Raw genomic sequence first — 17980 nt, forward strand, 5'->3', positions numbered from 1 at the left:
GAAAAGTCGCCGGGAACCACACCCACTGGGGGTGTGGTTTCCAAATTTGAAGTATTGCATCGTAATCACCTCGGCACGCTGAGAAAAATGATATGTCGCATGCCAGGTATTGATCAAGTTGATACAAAAGCGCTGATAGCCACACCCCCTGCCCCCATGGTCATACAACATAAGGTCATTGTGTTGAGGTGGATAACACGGTCAAAATTACGTTAAATAGGGATGGTTAATTTGTGAAACCATGGTGGAAACGGATTTTACTCATTTGTTTCCACTTTCGACCACACCCACCACGGCCCATATTAGAGGGGTGTGACCTACTGAGCTCTCCTTTGATGACCCTACAATTCGCCGTGATTTCGCCAAAAATTGGTAACCGAGCCATTATACATCCATTTTAAACTGAAATAACTAGTTGGAAAAATGTATCTCGCTTGTTGACCTTATGACCTCAATATCCGGGGGGTGTGGTCGAATTTAAAAAATCTGGGAATATATATTTCGCCCAACGGTCCAAGGCTTCAAAAACATTTGGAATTTTGAAAATCCATCAACAACATAAGTCACAAGAAATTTTCAAAATCTTGCATGTTTTTATTTATGGCCAAGTTCTATTGACCTTTGACCTCGGTTGGAGGTCAAACCAGTGAAAATCTGGGATCGGAGGTATGGAGACTTTTGTTCAGCACATCGAAGTCTACAACATATCAAAAATTCAGAAAATTCGACGGCAGGCAGGTTTCCCATAAGAAGGGTGCCTCCTCCTTTCCATTAGTTACCGAAATTTTGTCTCTAAAATTAAATATTTTAAGAATTTCGTCATCAGTTTTGATAATAATTATAAAAATCTTAATCCAAAATCTTGTAACTAATGGGGATTTAGGGATTTTTCCCATTGAAAAGTTTTCTATTGTTGCGTGACATTTAAACCACCCTGTATATTATTTGGCTTTTTCGTACAAATGTGTGAAAATTCAGGATAAAAAGCAGGTGATGGTGGCTTCCCATACTCGTGTATTTGCAAAAAGACCTAACTTATTGAGTTGTACGTACAATGTAACATGCAAATGTGGATGGTTATTACTATTGCTACTTTCACCCGTCAAGTTAAAAAATTCCTGGCTGTTAACAGGACCACGTAATTTCCTCATTTCCTTCATACAAGTTGTTATATTGGATGCAATGATGCATGCAAATCACGACTTCCTCATTTCCGCCATCCTTAATGTTTCCATCCTTGCCTTAAGTATTTTCAAACATGATTGGAATTTCGAGACAAGTTCACACTGATCACACTTCACGCAGCTCGAGATCACCTCGTCTGCCATCTTTTCCTTATTACACGTCCCTCACATTATTAAGTATTTGGATTGGATTTTGGTGATCCAACACACAGTTCACCCGAGTGAAAGGCGAATTGGCTTAGCCCCTCCTGCTTATTAATACTGAAGTGAGCGAGTGAGTGAACAGCACGGGAAAGGTTTGCTTTCCTCTTACAATAATAACTCACTCATCAAATTAATGAAATATGATGAGGCCACATCATAATTCCCAATTCCCAACCTACACTACTCACTCACATACTTTTACAGACACGTTTTCCTCTTGTTGGATAAAATTCGTCAGGATTTTCTTCCATTACCTTCTTGCCGCAAAACGGGGGCATCTCCAACATCTCGAGCCTGGTCAAGTTGACGGTGGCAACAATCTCTCGCAGCATTGCAGCAATCTGCCCAATCCTTTTTAGCACCTGCTGTATCAAACGTATCCCAGACGGGGCTCTCCACGTCGGATGCGTTGGCCAAGATCTGTAACAAAAATGAAGGAGTTTTAAAGTCTGGCTGTGATGTGGCAAGAATAATGAATAAAATATATATGTGAAAGTGCGGGCGACTGGCGGGTACACAACGCTAAATATGTCACGTATTTCAGCCAGACGCGTAGCGTGACCCTGTCATGCCACCCATTAAACTAATGGGACGAAGAAACTCCAATAAAAGAAACTATGTTTTTGGGAAAAAAAGGAGTGAAATGATGAAGCAGTAAAGAAGTGAATTGAATAAATGGGATAAAATCAGACCGTTGCAGTCAGTCATTTCCTGAAGCATTCTTCTGTTATGTGTTACTTTTTTGCGCATTGTTCAACATTTTATGTTGAAAGTGTACTCTTTCTCCTGCTTTGTTTTGTTTAGATGGCTGCGTTCTTTGAAAAAGTGTAAAAGATATGACCGGTGAATGAAGGAAGGACGTTTGACGCTGATAAAAGTTATGAGTTAGCACACTACATATGTATTTGTTGTGTGATGCATAGAAGAGGTGAGTCCTTGTGCAAAGAATGTGACACAATACATACAATACTGGTTCGAAGAATGGGGTAAGAAACATGAGAAATATGTAACTGTGCATTGGGATGATGCAACACACACAAAGTTTCAACTGGCTTCGTAAATATCACAAATTCTGGGATTAATGTTTCTACTTGACTTCATCGATTTTTAGTTATTAGGCATTTCGTAGTAGTCAGTTTTAGTGACATTTTGACGTTATTAAATATTTACGAATGCATGTCGTCTTAATATTCCGAAAGTCATCAAGCAGGTTTTGTTTTGAGTTTAATCAAAGTTAGTCATTGCTAATTAATGGGTTTTGAACTATGTGTATGGTGACTAATGGGAATTAAGTTGATTCACTTTTAATAAGCTTCCTTCAAAAATAAATTAGGTCAAGTAGCCATAAAGCGCAGATAGCATAATGTGCTTCATAGTTCCCATAAATATTTCTCCACCAATTTCTGTACCAACTTACTTTCACGGAAAATTGTGGTCCCTGAAATTCCGCAAATGCGTGAAACCCTACAAATTCTTTGTTTTTTGGTCATCTTGTAAGTACTTAAGTAAATTGTGCCCATTTGTTTCTCTTCATTGTTCAAACGTCAGTGCGAACGTTTATTTGTTTGTGCTTGAACTAACACAGCCTTATTCTTTTCCAGCCAACGTGATGACGGGTATTATCCAGTCTTATTTTATTTTACGGGTGTCATCAAGCCATTGTCGCCCAATAATGATGATGGTTGTTGGCGTCTCGCATCCTGTCCGTCATTTCCTCTACTGGTGAAATAGCCAAGTATGAGTGAAGGTAATGGGTGGGATGTGGTGGTGATTTCAACAAGGACAACAAATAGGATTACAAGCGAAACTCCAACGTCAATACAGCTTCAGTTCGGGGTCCGCCCTGCAGTCATTCAATTCCAGAATGGCAAAACAATGTCCCAAATATCATCGTGGGAGTGAATACGCGAACAACCAGCCAGGATAAGTACACCATTTCCGTTTTACTTGTCTCGACCGTGCTGATATCCACAATGCAACTATGTCCGTACATGTAAGGGCATAGCTGCATGTGAATTGCATAATCCGCAGTACGTGTTTGTTTATCGAATTCCAAAGGTCATAAGATCATGGAAAATAGTTTTTTTAGCGATTTTACAGACATATAAATGCGACGTAAAAAGTTGAATTTTTGAACCCTGATGTGTCCCTAATGTAGTGTAGTATAATTTTCACCATTTGAAAATTTCTACGTACACAGCATTTTGGCACTTGATATGAAACATATTATTCATTACGACATCATTTTGGCTCAAGTTTTCCATTTTATGAATGAAGTGATGTGTATTCTGTTGCAATGGGTGTATAGTTATCAAGTGCGTGTTGATAAGCCATCCTAGCCTTACCAAACCGAGATAATGGAGTGGATATGAATGGTAATAAATGGCCACTTACTACTTTGGACAAATGGTTCATCCATTATTTATCCCAACAAACACATTACATTACTTGCAGCCACATACAGACTTATGTACATACATATCCGTAAATGCGACATGGGGCATAAGCTCGTTGTCAAGTTGGGTCTTTTTTCTTCCGCCACGTCAACGTATTAAGCACATGACGAACCAAAACCAACCAACACTGGAATGATAACGAGCCACTTAAATTTTAATAACGACTTTTCCTCCTTGGCTGACATGAGAAAGGAAGAGGTTGGTCCATGCAGTAGTAAAAGGTTTATATATGCAAATTAATACTTTCTCTAGGGAACGTGTTTGATGAGATGTGAATATTGTGGTTGAAATAGTAATGAAAAGTGGAGGGAAAAAATATGTATATCTCACCAGAGAATTATTCCCAACCATCACCAATATTCGGAAAGTGTATTCTCCTTTCGTCCAGAACACGAGTTGGGTGTGGAATTTTTTGGATGGAGATCCAAACGTAATCGAAACATTGTGCATGTATCGATAACACCAGGCGCACGTGTCCCACTCGAAGAGGGCGCTGGGCAAGTAGGACTTGTGACGACAAAGGGGCACCTCATCCCCACCGCTGGAGGAGTCGGCATCGAGAAATGGGACGGTCACGTTAGAGAGCAGAGGGTTGTTCCACCCTTCCGGAAAGTTTGGCGGACGCCCAATCACCGTTCGTCCCGGAGTGATCATCCCCGCGAGGAGGACGAGAAGGGGAAATGTCGACGAGTGTCGCATAGTTATTGGCGAATGATGGAACCACAAACACAATGATTGCAACACATGTTTTATGAACAAAGGTTAATTTGATGTCTGTAGTATTTTTCTATTGTTCAGGGTCCATTTTCTTTAGTGAATCCAAGTTGAAGTCTGAAATGCAATATAAAAATAACACTGATTAACTTTGTATTAAATGCAAATTGCATTTACTGAGCGAGACAGTACTGACGTTTCATCTAGTTTATTTTTTTTAATTTCTCCGTCTGAGACCGAAAATGGGTAATGAAGTTAATTGCTGAAATCGAGTCATTAGAAAGTTCTGGCTAATTTTGCTCTTCGAATCATTGTCTACGTTCAGACTCATATGTACATTCATAACTTGCAAGAATACGCAGTTTAAAAGTAACCTTGATGTCGTATTAGGTTTTTTATAAGCGTTTCACATATATTTTGAGAAAGTAACCTTCAGTTTATTCTTAATGCTTAAACAGGAAGCCACAGATGCAATCTAGTTTTCTCTAGTGGGCCGGAAGGGAGCGAATTTATGTTCTTTGTACATGTTTGTACATGCAGCATTATAAGAATTTTTGGCATGTTGGCGTTGTGTCTCTAAAGTGAAATGATATCAGGCATCATCATGATACAAAAGGAGGAAGAAAGGCATCTGTGTTCCTCTCCTTGCTGCCCCGCGTTAGGAAAGCAAAGTGATGGATGTACATTGTTACATCTTGTTGAGAGATGGATGGCTCCCATTCCACCTTGACTGACACAAACACACATCCAGTGGATTGGATATTCTCTTCTTATCCTCCTACCAACTTTCTCCCAGTCTGACCCGGTTGTGTACGTCCCCTCCGAAGCAGATGTGATGTGATGAGATGTGATCCATTAATATCCAATCAGAGGGGCCATTACGCTAATAAATTTCCCACACACACACACAGCCACAAATCAGTGGGGGAAGCAATCACCTCCAAATTCCCTGAATTAATCAACATCCGCTTTGTACCCTGGCTCGAACATGGAGGTGTATGAGAAAGAGGTGAAAGTGAAAATCGTGCTGGGTGCCATCAGCAAATTGCTTAGTTTGCATTTGAAACGAATAAGTAGGAAGGCTGAGATTCAATGTATACGGGTGACGGAGTGCATAAAGTACCTACGTGCAGATACATACATGTAGAATAAACCAATTTCTGAATTACTTCCGGAGCTCAAGTTCTCGTTTTCAAAATATTCTAAATTATAGTTGGAAATTTACAATTTTGACAAAAACTAGTTTAAATTCAGAAACAAATCTGTCAGATTTAATAACGAGAGGAGAAGAATGTGACAACGGAAATTAAGTCACGTATAACGTTTTTGCTAAATTCAGTCGCGGTAGTAAAGTGAGCCCAATGTGGCAATGTGGTCTGAGGTTTTGGTGAAAGTCGTTAATCCGACACTTTCCCAATCCCAAGTGGTCCTGGTTCTACTGGTGGATAGAGCTTGCTGCAGTGTGAAAGTGTTTTTCTTCTCCTCTCAAGATTTATGGAGTCACCTGTCTTTGTAGGAGGAACAGATGTTGGGGCACTTTGCCAAGGTGCCTTCTTGTACAACTCGGTGGTCCAATTTTATTAATCTCCAAAGGGATCCCATAACTAGGCCTGCAATTCATTCCTCCATTTACGAAATCTACCCACAAAACAGAGATGAATTTTGAAAACCACCCGTAGAAGAAATGAGCCGTATTTGTTGTAAGAACTTTCTCTTCCTTCCATCCAACCCAAAAATCGTGACAAAGTTTCGCGAACAGCCGTACGCTTAGATATCTACGTTGAAGTCGGCAGTACTAAATGATGATGGTGATACTAAACACAGTGTAATAAAGCAATGAAATGAAGCCACTCCCTAATTAACGGATTGGCCTCGACATCATCCCCGGCATAAATCAAGGAAAGTCGCTCCCAATTATATCCTTGGACTTGGTCACGTTCGCGGAATAAAATTTGGCAACATTACGATGAGAATATATACGTATCTATAAATGGATCGTAATTTCAGATCATGAGAAGCGGCTTGATAGCATATGTACATGTGTAAGTAGATTCTTATCTGAGGAGAAAAGTATGTAATGCATTTACCACCTTACCAAATTAGGGGCTAATATTGTTTCCAAGAAGAAATAAAATAAATTAACGTAATAAAAAATAAAGCACATCCATCGCTTCACTTACATTTATATCGGCATCACATCTGCCATAAACCGAACCAGTATTTCGTCACGTAGAGAAAATTAATCATTTATGACCACAATTACAAATTATTTGTTGTCAGACACACTTCCCAAATATATTTTATGTATGTATTCGTATCGCTTGTGCGGTTAAATGTAGCAATTCTCTGTCTGCACTAATTCTGTTCACAAGAAGCCGTAACATAATAATAATGATGATTGTGCTGTGGATAATATCCTCGTTGGTTATGGTTTTGGTTGTTTCGAGTGGCTAAAGAAGGAAAGAATAGCGTTTTTAGAGCCGATTTTTATTGTTATATTGCTCTCAAGTAGAAGAAAGCAAAGTTTTTCTGGTGGCGTGGAGTGTGTGTTACATCTTTGGTGTTGTTTTTGATTTGTGGATGTTGTGAAGGCTGAAATTGAATTGAAGCCGGAAATCCTGTCCGTGTCATTTAAACAAATACATAAATGACGTCAACAACCAGCTCCAACTTTAGGTTGAGATGTCAGCATGTCAAAGAATGAGAGACGAGAAAAAAGTGAATTCTTTTCCTTGAGAGCATGATGGACTTTTGTGTGTGGGATGGAAAAAGGCCGAAAAAAGTTTCAAGTAACCTATTTGCACAATAGCACTAAAGTTTTGGACATTATCAGCACAAATAGATAATTTCATAATAGTGGAAACACCGCAATGTTTGTAAATCTAACAACGCCACAGCCATTTGAACAAAAGGATACACAGACGGAGCACAATATGCTCATTTTGTTTCAGTTTAGGATGAAATAATGCGTCATTTGTGTGGTGAAAGCTGCACTGGTTGCAACAACAAATGTGCGAAAATCAGAGCAATAGAATGACAGGGTCGAAATAAGTTGGGAAACAAAACATGGTGAACAACAAAGCCAGTTGATTCAGGATGTGAGCACAATTCTAACAAGCATGTCTGTCCAATTGGTGCTAAATTCTGATAAATTTACAATTTAATTTCCACCATTATCCTGATTAAACTTTGTAATCTGATCCAGATTCCATGATCATTACTCGGTTAGTGTCACCTACCAATATGCCTGTCACGTAACGTAACTCCCCTCGTGTGTGATCAGCAAAGGCGCAAATAAGCATCTCCTCATCGTCTTGATCCTCCCGATGGTCGGTTCCGTTGGCAGACCTAACGTGTCCGAGAAACACTTTCACCTTACGTCTGAGAGAAAGTAGTGGTGTTTGTAATTGTAATGGAATGTGATACACTGAGAAACCCGAGCACTTGCACTTTAGCGGAGGGAGAGGAAAGAACGAGTTAGCAACCCGAATAAGTAAGCTCATCCCTTTTATTGCTTCTGCAGCTTAAGAATAGATTTTTCCTTGGAGAGAATGAACAGACAAGTAAAGGTAAAAGGGTAATTAATCACGGTCTTTGAAGAAAAAGGAGAAAAGAGAAAGACAAGGACTAGATTGATTGTCTCACTTTTGCCCACTTTATTTTTACACAAATGGTAAACAACGTGTGTACCACCTTGAAACGGTTCCTCTTTCGCTGGTTAGTTGGATTGGTGGGAGGTAATAGTTACCGAAATCAGATCCTCAGGGAAAAACAGACATCAAAAGATTAATCAATGCATTGCGTAAAAAGCTAATTTGACTGCCAAATTTTGATATTAAAATTTTTGTTAAGTAGGTCGCAAAGCAGATTGCATAGATGTGTATCAACTTTGTGCGTATTTACTAAAACGAAACCCAGCTACTAAGCGATCAGAGCACCCACAATTCTTTAAAGGAACGACACAAAATACATCTACGTTTTCATAAGATGTGTAAGAGCAATTTTTACTTTGTGTCACATGAACTACCGCAAAATTCGTCTTATTATTTGCTTATTTGCCTACCCTTACACATAATATGCTCCTACGTGGTTTCACTTTTGTCGTTCAAATGTCAAGTCAACAAGGAAATAGCGCATACACACACAACCCACCCAACCAATAAGTAAATGGATCTCGTTCTTTCTCTCCTTGAAGTGCAGAACCAGTATCAGCTTACTCGAAAAATCAAAGGGATTTCCTCGTCGCCTTTTTCACATGCTTTTTCAGCTCGAGTGTACCTACACACTGTAAACTGCAAACTTTACCTTGATCTCACCGAGAGAACTGCTTGTAAAATCTGACACAAAGAAAGACTTGTAATTTCATACCCACGCGTGAAATTTGGCAATGACATTTTTTAAAGTTTCAAAGATAAATATTATGTCTGTTTTCTGTCAAAGGCTTGTTTCAATATGAGAAGTGATAGTGAATATGTGTTGAGTCTCGATTTTTTTACCTATTTCATCGTCTTACTGCAGGAAGTGTAAAACTTGAAAAATGTTTGTTGATTTAACTTTGTGTATATGTAGATCCATTCAAAAGGCAAGTTTCCGCTGGTAAATAAGTTAGTGTAAAATTGCAACCTTTTTGCAGCAAAATATCCAAATTTATTTTCCATCTTGTTGAGAGTATGTAGATATAACACCATGATGCGTGTTATGGACAGAATCTTATCTCCAAAAATGCTACTCTAGCTTTTCTGACGTCAATCACCATTTATTGATGGACCTCTCTCTCTTCCCATATTCTACTATAACTCTCTCTGCAAATACTTAACCAAGATTTGCGAAAATTCTTCATAGAAATATTGAAGTTTGTGTAGAAAGAATAAGCGAGAGAGAGAGAAAGAAAGCATAAAGTGCACCTGTTTCTTGAAGTAATGTATACTTACGTATAAGTCAAGCAAGAAACCAAATATGGTTGACTTGGACTTGGCACTACTGTGTTACATAACATAACGAAAAGTAGAATAATATCAACTTTTGGAAATATGATCTCTGCTACACCTGCACACTGTCAATACGGATCAATTTGTTTGATAGCTAAATACGTAAGAAGCTCAAGCTTACTCGTGCTGTTTAGCAGCCTTGTTATCTTTTTTGAGTATTTTGCTTTGCCAACCGGCTGTCAATAATAAGTAGTAAATGTGTATAAGTTTTCCATGTAGTTGGATTTGGATTCTGCTTCTTACATGAACTTTATTTAGTAAGCTTAAGAATATTTGTTCGAAAGATCAGGATCACTAATAAGTGGCGAACTGGACTTCGACTCTGCAAAGGAAACGATATAGATAAATACATATTAAGCTTTAAGTATAAATAAATGAAATAAATACGCATTTACAAATAATGCTGTATGAAAAATTACAAGGAATCTGGAGAAGAATTAACTTGAAGAATAACTCTTTTCGTCTAGTTTACCAAGAAAAAAAGGCAAATATCAATTTTAGAAAGTGCCACCATCCATACTGACATTCGGCTCACTGATTTCCTTCAAAGTTTGTTTTTGAAAAGAACTTTACACAGAAATGTTGATCCTTCGCATCAACTGGAGAAGGCGGAGGAAAGAAATTGTGTAAAAGTTTGTCGGTTGTTGGTTTTCTTTGCCCTTCTTATTTCTCACCCAAGCATGTCGCATTAATTCGTATGGTTTGCAAAAGGGCCATAAATATGAAAGAGTCGATATGCAATAAGTAAAGAGCGGAGATACATGATTTACTTTCTTGCGGAAGGATGAGTTGCACCATAAATTAAGTCGATTAGCCAGCCATGGAGTTGAAGAAAAACCAGAATCCCCAAATTTATGGGGTGGGAAGCATTCATAAAATGTGTTGCAAATATTTCGGGAATGTTGTGCAAGAATTTACATAAGAAATAATGGCACCAATATTACAAAGACATTCGCTACTCTTTTAAAGTTTACAGCAGACTCTCAGATTTGCTTGCGTCTTTAAGAATAATTATTTAAATGCTGAACCGTCCATGCGTGTAATCAACCACTGACCCCCAAACTGTCCAAACTTTTAGCACAAAATTCTCTCAAAACTGTGGAAAAATGTATGTGTAGAGCGTCCACCCAAGCGGATGTTGATAATGTGGGGAAAGAATGTGTCAAGCGAGCATTACTGCGTATAGTTACTTTTCCACCAGTTTCCTTCCTGTAATCTCCCCTTTCCGAATAAAATAAAAGCGGAATCTTCCCATAACACGATCAACTACTATTTATGCCAACATATGTATCTGCATACATATAAGACAGCTGAACGCTTTCATTCGAAATGCTTGCCGGATTTCAAAAGTTTTAGGAAAATCCATAAAAAGTACAAAAAAGACGTTGCGGTATATTTTTGTGGAAAAAGTTGACATATATTTAGCTTTTAGTTTGTTGGTTCAAGATTTGTGGTAAGAAAATTGCCAGTAGGCAGGCATCAGGCAGGGCAGATAAATAAATGGCACAGTTCAGAATTTCGACATATACTGCTTTGACTGCGTTTGCTTTGAGGCATCAACATGGACAGTGAGCTTGTGACTTGCATGGGGATGAGATGGCGACGCTAATGACCAAACTTGAGTCATTATGTAGTATCCTTCCACATCCACCCACCCCGTAGCACAAAGGCAGTTGCGGAAAGATGAAAAAGAAGAGACAGCAGACATTTACTTGCGACGAAATGATGATGGGATTGAATGGAAGGCTGATGATACGTAACGTATCATGATGCATAAATATCGAACTATTGGCACAAACATATCTTCTGAAAAAGTCGGATTGGCTTAAATATTAGCTCAATGTTCGAATATATATTCAGCGAGATTCTTAAAGTGAAGCATGCATACTTCGTTTCTAAATACTCTCAACTGAATAAGAGGTTGTCGAATCGTAACGAATTAAAAAAAGAAATCTAAATTAAGAAAATTCTCGTTATGACGTAATTTCAAACTTACACTTAACATCGTCAGTAGTTTTCCCCATATAATATTATAGAATCTGACGTCATATTATTTGGTCCGATTTACACCTACGCCCTCATCCCAAACTTCAGATCTCTAAGACACTTTATAAACATATACAAACATGCATATTTACCCCCACCACTTAAATGATGCCCAACCGTCAATCGAGCATGTACATCGTCGAACTCAACCAATGCCTTGTCGAGATACTATTTTAGAAACTAAGTTGATCAAAATCGGTTCAGTAGTTCGACCGACAATATGGGTGCCTAAACCCCGGCGAAAACTTCAATATGAAGCCAATCTTAATTTAAAACGGTGTTTGTTGAAGAATTAACATTGTTTAACATTGTAAAGTTCAGATTGTTTTTCATTTGATCCAATTGATTGAAGAAATACTTACGAAATGCAATGACGATACAGTTCACTTTGTTTCGTCTCCAGCAACTCTGCTGGTTTGCTACATGATCCATGATTCGAACAGGAGAAAGTGTATCTAGACATTTGTTCAAATGGGAGGAAAATGAACAACCCTGAATCTAGATACGTGCTGCTGAGCGACATGACTGGACTTTGCAGGAGAAAGTTAAACATTTGTAAGCTGCGTTGGTGTTGGTCTGTTGTAGATTTTATTTGTTTTGTGTTATAGTGTGTGGTTGCATGGTCTTTGTTTTAACAAATCTGGCTCGGTTACACAATTGAGCACCGGAATGATGTATGTATGCAGGACATAGTGCAAGATGCAGGTTTTTTGTTCTGGGACCCTATACTGCTTTCACGGCAGAAAGGAATGCAATCACTATAAAGGTTATAGAAGGAGAGGAATTTGAAAAATGTTAAATGTCCAAATTCCTCTAGGGTACTGGGCACAGTGTAAAACATCGGGGTCAACCCGGTGAAACAACTTCTCTACAATATTGGTATTATTCTATTATTTGTGAAAACACACAATTTTAATCAGATTTTCCTAAAATATAAAATTATACCGTCACGAAAGTCTGTAAATTCTTTGTGCAGTTGTTAATTTAAGTGCCTACGTCAGCGCAGTCATTTTATTATGATTCTTAGCAAAGGACTTTGTCTTGGAATCAAGTTCCCTTTAGAATAGCTGCCTGCCAACTAGTGCAACGTGGCATAAAGTTATTGAAATAACAGAGACAAGATAAGCCAAAGTTTAACTCTGTGCACGTTTTAACGATCCCAACTCGACCCTTATTCCTAATTTCCTCTCATGCTCGGCTGCTCACGGTTTGGTGGCGTTGGACAATTAAAATCCCGAGAAAATTCTCGGATTCTCTTAATCTATGTAATTACCAAGTTTCACATCCTTTCCTACTCGCCCATTAACGTGCATCCCAATTTAACCCGGAAAACGAAACTTTGGCGTGAGGATGATGATGACGACAAGATAAACGGGATTGTTTTCTCTCCTACAAAAATGGTAGAAACTGAAAACCTTTTTTTGAATATGTGCAAGCTTTCTTAATACAGTTACGTAACACGGCGTAATGATAAAAATTGAATTATGCTGACAGAACTGCTGCACATGCTGCGATTCATGTCTGCGATTCATCTTTTCATGGAATATCTTTCCCCTGCAGTGGTGCTGCGGTCAACCACATAATTAATTGTACTTATTACACCGTCTTATCTCACCTTCATCCTCATCCTTAATTAAATCTTTTCTGTCTTTTTGGTCCAGATTTCTCTCTACGTCTTCCTTGTCGGTTGAGTGTTTTATAGTAAAGTTGTCGTCGTCGTCCCTCGGTGGTTTGCTGTATAGCGAGTCTGGCAACACATTATCTGGAACTTTTCTTCTACGCTTTCTCTTCTGTCTCTGTCGTGCTTATTTTCTTCACCTTGAGAAGTTACATATACCTCCTCGGTTTTCAGGGGCTTATGAACCTACGTATAATCCACCTCTGAAAGCCACACTGCTTTTTTCAGGAATGATCATTAATAAGTGACAAGTTCTCTCCCTTTCATCTCAACTTTGTTAAAGAAGATGAAAAAGATAAAAAAAACTGGCTACTGTAGTTGGGTAATGAACCGTACGGCAAGTGCGGTAACAACCACCGCGTGACATTCTAACCTGGCCGTGGCTATCCAGGCTTACGCTCAAGATTACAATAATGACATGAAATGTTGTCAAATGTTTTTAAAGGTGTATAAAAGTTACCTTGATATTCTCCATTAATCTGACTTTGTAATTTTTCCAAAATGGCCAGCAACTTTTTCTCGGATAAAAGAAGCCAGCATCTCGGTCGGGGTAAGTGGAGAACTTTCTCACTTTAACTCGAGGGGAGAAAGATTCTCATCATTTTGTCTCTTTGTTCACCTTTCTTGGTAAAAGTGAGTGCAACCTGTTGTCTTGCACAGCGAGACTACGGATTGCCGTGTCACAAAGTCACTCTATTCGCCACAAGCCACAGGCAACCAACGAACCAACCTGTCTGTCACTCGTATTACGAGGAATTGCATAAATGAAATTAGTTTTTTGGGATGTCCACGTCAAGTCATGAGCGACTTTGTCTGTTGCATTTTTGGGGAAAAACTCGCGGAAATAAATATGTCACTCACTCTCTCTCTCAGAGGATGGAATGAAACTGAAGATTTTTCTCTACACTATGATATCGCCCCAAGAGAAGAAAAAAACAGCAACCTGAACTGGAGTGGATTACACTTAAAGGTTGAGAATGTCATAGAATGTCATTTTGCTTTTTTGTTGTGTGGCCGAGTACAGAAGGGATTTATATGTACTTACGCAATTCTTCCCCGTAGTATGGATATGACAAGTTGCAAAGTACACACACTTGGGCGGATGGCAAAACAGTGGCAGATAGTTGGTTTACACAAGTAATAACAAAGTATTGTGGTGCTGTATGACATGAATTAAGCAAATATCGCCCATCAATTTGCACCAGTAATTAGCAAGTTGTTTTTGTCGGAATAAATTTAATCTGCATTTCAATAGGTTGGAAAATTTCCTTTGTGCAAAAGTTTTTCTCGGTTCATCGAGTCAGAGTGTGGTTGTGTTTTTTATTTTATGTCTAGAGATTTTCAATTCGCAAAAAGTGGTGTCGTTGGCACTACGGGTGTTACCACGAGCGAGAAAATGCGAGGACGAGAGAACTCAACCCTGTGGAAGGATGAGTTGAGACTGACTGAGCATTTTCTCGGAGTGAGACACGATACCGTTCACTCCCCTGGTTTGGTGACCAACGTAAACTTTACTGCATGGGGTTTTATTTACCCGGATTCTAAATTTTGCAAAGCGAATCAACCCAATCGGGTACTTTACTACTTTCCCCGTTGTATACATGGAAAAAAGGGTGTCTAAAGTCAGTCAGTAAGAATCTTTTGAAGCCAGTTTTCAAAAATAAAGTGTTTTAAGATGATTCCTAAACTATTTGTTACAAAGCATTCTCGCCGGAAATCCCCAACTGCTGGCATTACTGCACTGCATTTGAATGGATGGATGACTAAATCTCGTGAGGCCAGACGGTATAAGTACATACATGGAGCAAACATAAAGTTTATAGGGCTTGGCATCTGGTCTGGCTTATACGATCTCTGGTCGCCGTGCAGAAAAATAAGTGAGTGGGTATGTAGGGTAAGTGGACATGTTAAAGTAACAGCAAAACCTGTGCAAGGAAAGAAGAAAAAAAAAGTAATGGAAAAAGGGATTTGCACATCGTACATCTTGGTGGCGAGGAGTGATGTGATTGTTTATATGTGAGTGATAATCCGAGATTCCGTTTGAAAGAAAACAGACAAATACATACATACATTTATAGCTACGTAAGTAGAAAGAGGTGCAGAGTACGTACTTATGTGCATACTCTATTGGATGAAGAACGGATGAATTTAGCCTTTATGGAATTGTATAAATAATTCAATGATTTGCTCCCGTAGTCTGAGACCTTGTAAATAGTTTAGCAAAAGTGATGTTTATTTTCAAAGATTTTAAAAGCAAGTTAATCCCAGGAATGGATTGTCTTAATAGATTATTAATTATTCAGAAAATAATTAGTTGCACGTGTAAAGTTGAACCTTCTCCTGGCAGTCTTGACATTCGACGACGCAACACCAGTGGAAAGCACAGTGACATTTCCATCTGCGCCACGTAACGTGAGTATTGTAACCCCGTCCACAACACAAAATGGAGCATGACCCTTCACTCGTGTCTTCGCTGGAGGGTGATTCTGTCGAAGACGATCGAAGACAGCGACGACCTTTCGTGCCCGGGTGATATATTCCCTCTTGTTCACAATATGTGGGTGAAGTGACCAGGTGGATTAGCTCTCCTCGAGACGGCTTTCCCCCATGCTGGTCGACAACTTCGAGATGCACACGACGACGTTTGGGGGACAGAGTTGAATTATTAATGCTCTGCGTAATTAAAATTTTCATTAAACAAGTGTTCTTAATTAATTAGTATCCAATATTTGCACCTTATTGATTCGCGTGACATGTCTCCCATCCAAATTATCCTGAGCTATGATAAGGCTTGATTTTTTGTACAGATTAAAGATCATTTTTCCAATCTTCCCAAACTGGGGCAATTTCATCCAGCACGTTTTCAATGTACAGCTCCCACTGACGCCATGACACTTGCAATCCGTATCCAAGCTTTTCGAAACAATCTGACAGAGATTACTCAACCAAATGAAATCGAAGTAATGCACACACACACGTACGTGTATGTATGCATCTCCTTTAGTTTACTTAAATTTTACTCACATTTCTACCAACTCGTTTATTATGTGCTACGACAGCGTGGAGAACATCTTTTTCAATCATATTATCTGCTGAGATTGAAGGGGATTTAGTCCGGATCATTTTTTGTGTTGATCTTCGAGCCAATTTTACAGCAAAGTCGACGTCAGCAGAGCAACCACCCCACCTCCAATATCCCCCTTGATGCAGGAGAGACGACGAGGCTAGACTGCCAGACTTGTCATAATTACCACTGCTACTACCAGATGACGATGCGATGGTGGTTGGTGGGGCACACCCACAGTTAGAAATGTCACCTCTGGCACATGCCTATTGGAGGAGCAGGAGAAAGTGTAAGCGCCGGTTAGAATTACAAATCGTTGGTTTATGTAAGTAAACACATAAATACATTACGAAACCTTATTGTACCTTCGCAATCGAGTAGGTGACAGCTGCAGACAGCGACGCAGTCATATAAGCATTTTCTTTGGTTCCTGCAGAATAAGTAATTGTTCTACATAAGAGTTTGTTCATTCCGAGAATTCCGCCCATAATTTCGGTTTTAGCTGGACGCACAAACCCGTATTTGCCATCCAAGTGGACTCTGAACAGTTCCAGCGACTCCACTTGAAGCGCTGTTGACAATCTTTACTGCTCAAGTGGACAGCAAACTCGATTGCAGATTGCAGTCCTCCTGCTTTCCCGTCGTCTTCTCCCCCAACGGCTGCCTCTTCTCTGGCTGCGTCATTTCCCTACGGAAGGCGACGAAGAAGTGGTGTTAGCAAGTTTAAATAACTGTCCCAAATAACGTATAAATATGCAAATTATCTCGTCATCCCATTTCTCGACCCATTAAACAACCCAACGTATGTTTGTACCTGTGTCCCGTTTTGTGCACAGTTCCAATTGTCACCGGAGCAGGGGAATATGTCGTCATTATTATTTATGAGAGAAGGATGAGGAGCAGCACCCTCATGTTTGATGTCGATCCAGGTTAAATTTTCAATTCCAGCAACGATGAGTGGACAATAAAGAATAATGCCAGCATAATAATGGGTGGCGAGGAGTTGGAGAAGGAAATTGGGGCAATAATTACACAGGGGAAAAAGATAGTAGACGAATAGGTCCAACTTCATTTGCCCACTCACGCCTCAAAATTCACAAGGTAACTTAATAACGAAAATTCAGTCGCATTCCTATGCAATTCTGCTTCGTTATGAAATGAGGATCTTGCCAAGAGGACGAGAGAAAGGGAGAAAGGATTTATTAGAGTCCTCAAGACAGAGAGATATGAAATGCATGCAGATTAAATGAACAGGTGGGTATTTACGTACGGTGTCCAGTTTAGAGTCTGGAGGTACATCATATATCCAGCTTCGTGATCCCTTTAGTATAGAAGATGAAGAGAAGGATACCTTTATTATTACAAACTCTCTCTCTTAATACTGACAAGTACTAGGAGAAGATCATTAATGGAAAGGGATCCGTACGTTATTAAGGGTAGGTAGCTCTCTGGAAATCCATCTCATCTCTTCCCGACAAAGGAAGGATAACAAAAACACAAGGATTCCCACAACCGTCTTCTGTAAATGCTTTACTTACTTACTGCGACTCCACAGGATTGGATTGGTTGGATTCACTATCTGATTTTAATAAAGGAGAGTAGATGCATGGCGTGGGTTGGATGGGTAGACAGACAAACTTAAATAA

At 39.2% G+C, this 17980-nt stretch overlaps 2 protein-coding genes across 5 annotated transcripts in view; both read right to left on the reverse strand.

The window, feature by feature from the left end:
- The window catches only part of LOC110847712 (calcitonin gene-related peptide type 1 receptor), a 33720-nt gene extending 18374 nt beyond the window's left edge, over window positions 1-15346 (reverse strand). For 2 of the 3 annotated variants that reach the window (XM_022094705.2, XM_035850519.1), the window contains exons 1-3: window positions 13731-15346; window positions 4175-4675; window positions 1643-1808 (exon numbers count right to left, since the gene is read on the reverse strand). In XM_022094705.2, the coding sequence (XP_021950397.2) occupies window positions 1643-1808; window positions 4175-4543 (535 nt within the window). In that variant the 5' untranslated portion in view covers window positions 4544-4675; window positions 13731-15346. Of the gene's footprint in view, window positions 1-1642; window positions 1809-4174; window positions 4676-7797; window positions 8009-13730 lie in introns of those variants that run through there. The other variant, XM_035850520.1, reaches the window with a different exon arrangement.
- Window positions 15347-15475: 129 nt separating this feature from the next.
- On the reverse strand, window positions 15476-17910 carry LOC110845687 (protein Wnt-2). Of its 2 annotated transcripts, none has more exons than XM_022092153.2 (6): window positions 17149-17910; window positions 16851-17022; window positions 16700-16764; window positions 16295-16600; window positions 16006-16197; window positions 15476-15943 (listed from the first exon to the last, which is right to left on the reverse strand). In XM_022092153.2, the coding sequence occupies exons 1-6, from the start codon at window positions 17404-17406 to the stop codon at window positions 15581-15583; spliced, it is 1356 nt and encodes a 451-aa protein (XP_021947845.1). In that variant the 5' UTR covers window positions 17407-17910; the 3' UTR covers window positions 15476-15580. The 2 variants fall into 2 exon arrangements, 1 of the variants encoding a protein (XP_021947845.1); XR_004834523.1 differs by having other exon boundaries at window positions 15811-15943; window positions 16006-16183.
- Between the last annotated feature and the right edge of the window lie 70 nt (window positions 17911-17980).

The sequence above is a fragment of the Folsomia candida genome, unplaced genomic scaffold (genome assembly GCF_002217175.1).
Source record: "Folsomia candida strain VU population unplaced genomic scaffold, ASM221717v1 Fcan01_Sc003, whole genome shotgun sequence".
Taxonomy (NCBI): Eukaryota; Metazoa; Arthropoda; class Collembola; order Entomobryomorpha; family Isotomidae; genus Folsomia; species Folsomia candida.

What these genes read in the sequence shown, in the direction of transcription:
- LOC110845687 (XM_022092153.2), bottom strand. Translation starts at nt 17,406, where the DNA reads ATGAAGTTGGACCTATTCGTCTACTATCTTTTTCCCCTGTGTAATTAT. An exon ending in CACTTGGATGGCAAATACGG is followed by an intron (nt 16,765 to 16,850) that starts GTTTGTGCGTCC and finishes CTTATTCTGCAG; the next exon opens with GAACCAAAGAAAATGCTTAT. An exon ending in ATGTCACGCGAATCAATAAG is followed by an intron (nt 15,944 to 16,005) that starts GTGCAAATATTG and finishes TTAATTACGCAG; the next exon opens with AGCATTAATAATTCAACTCT.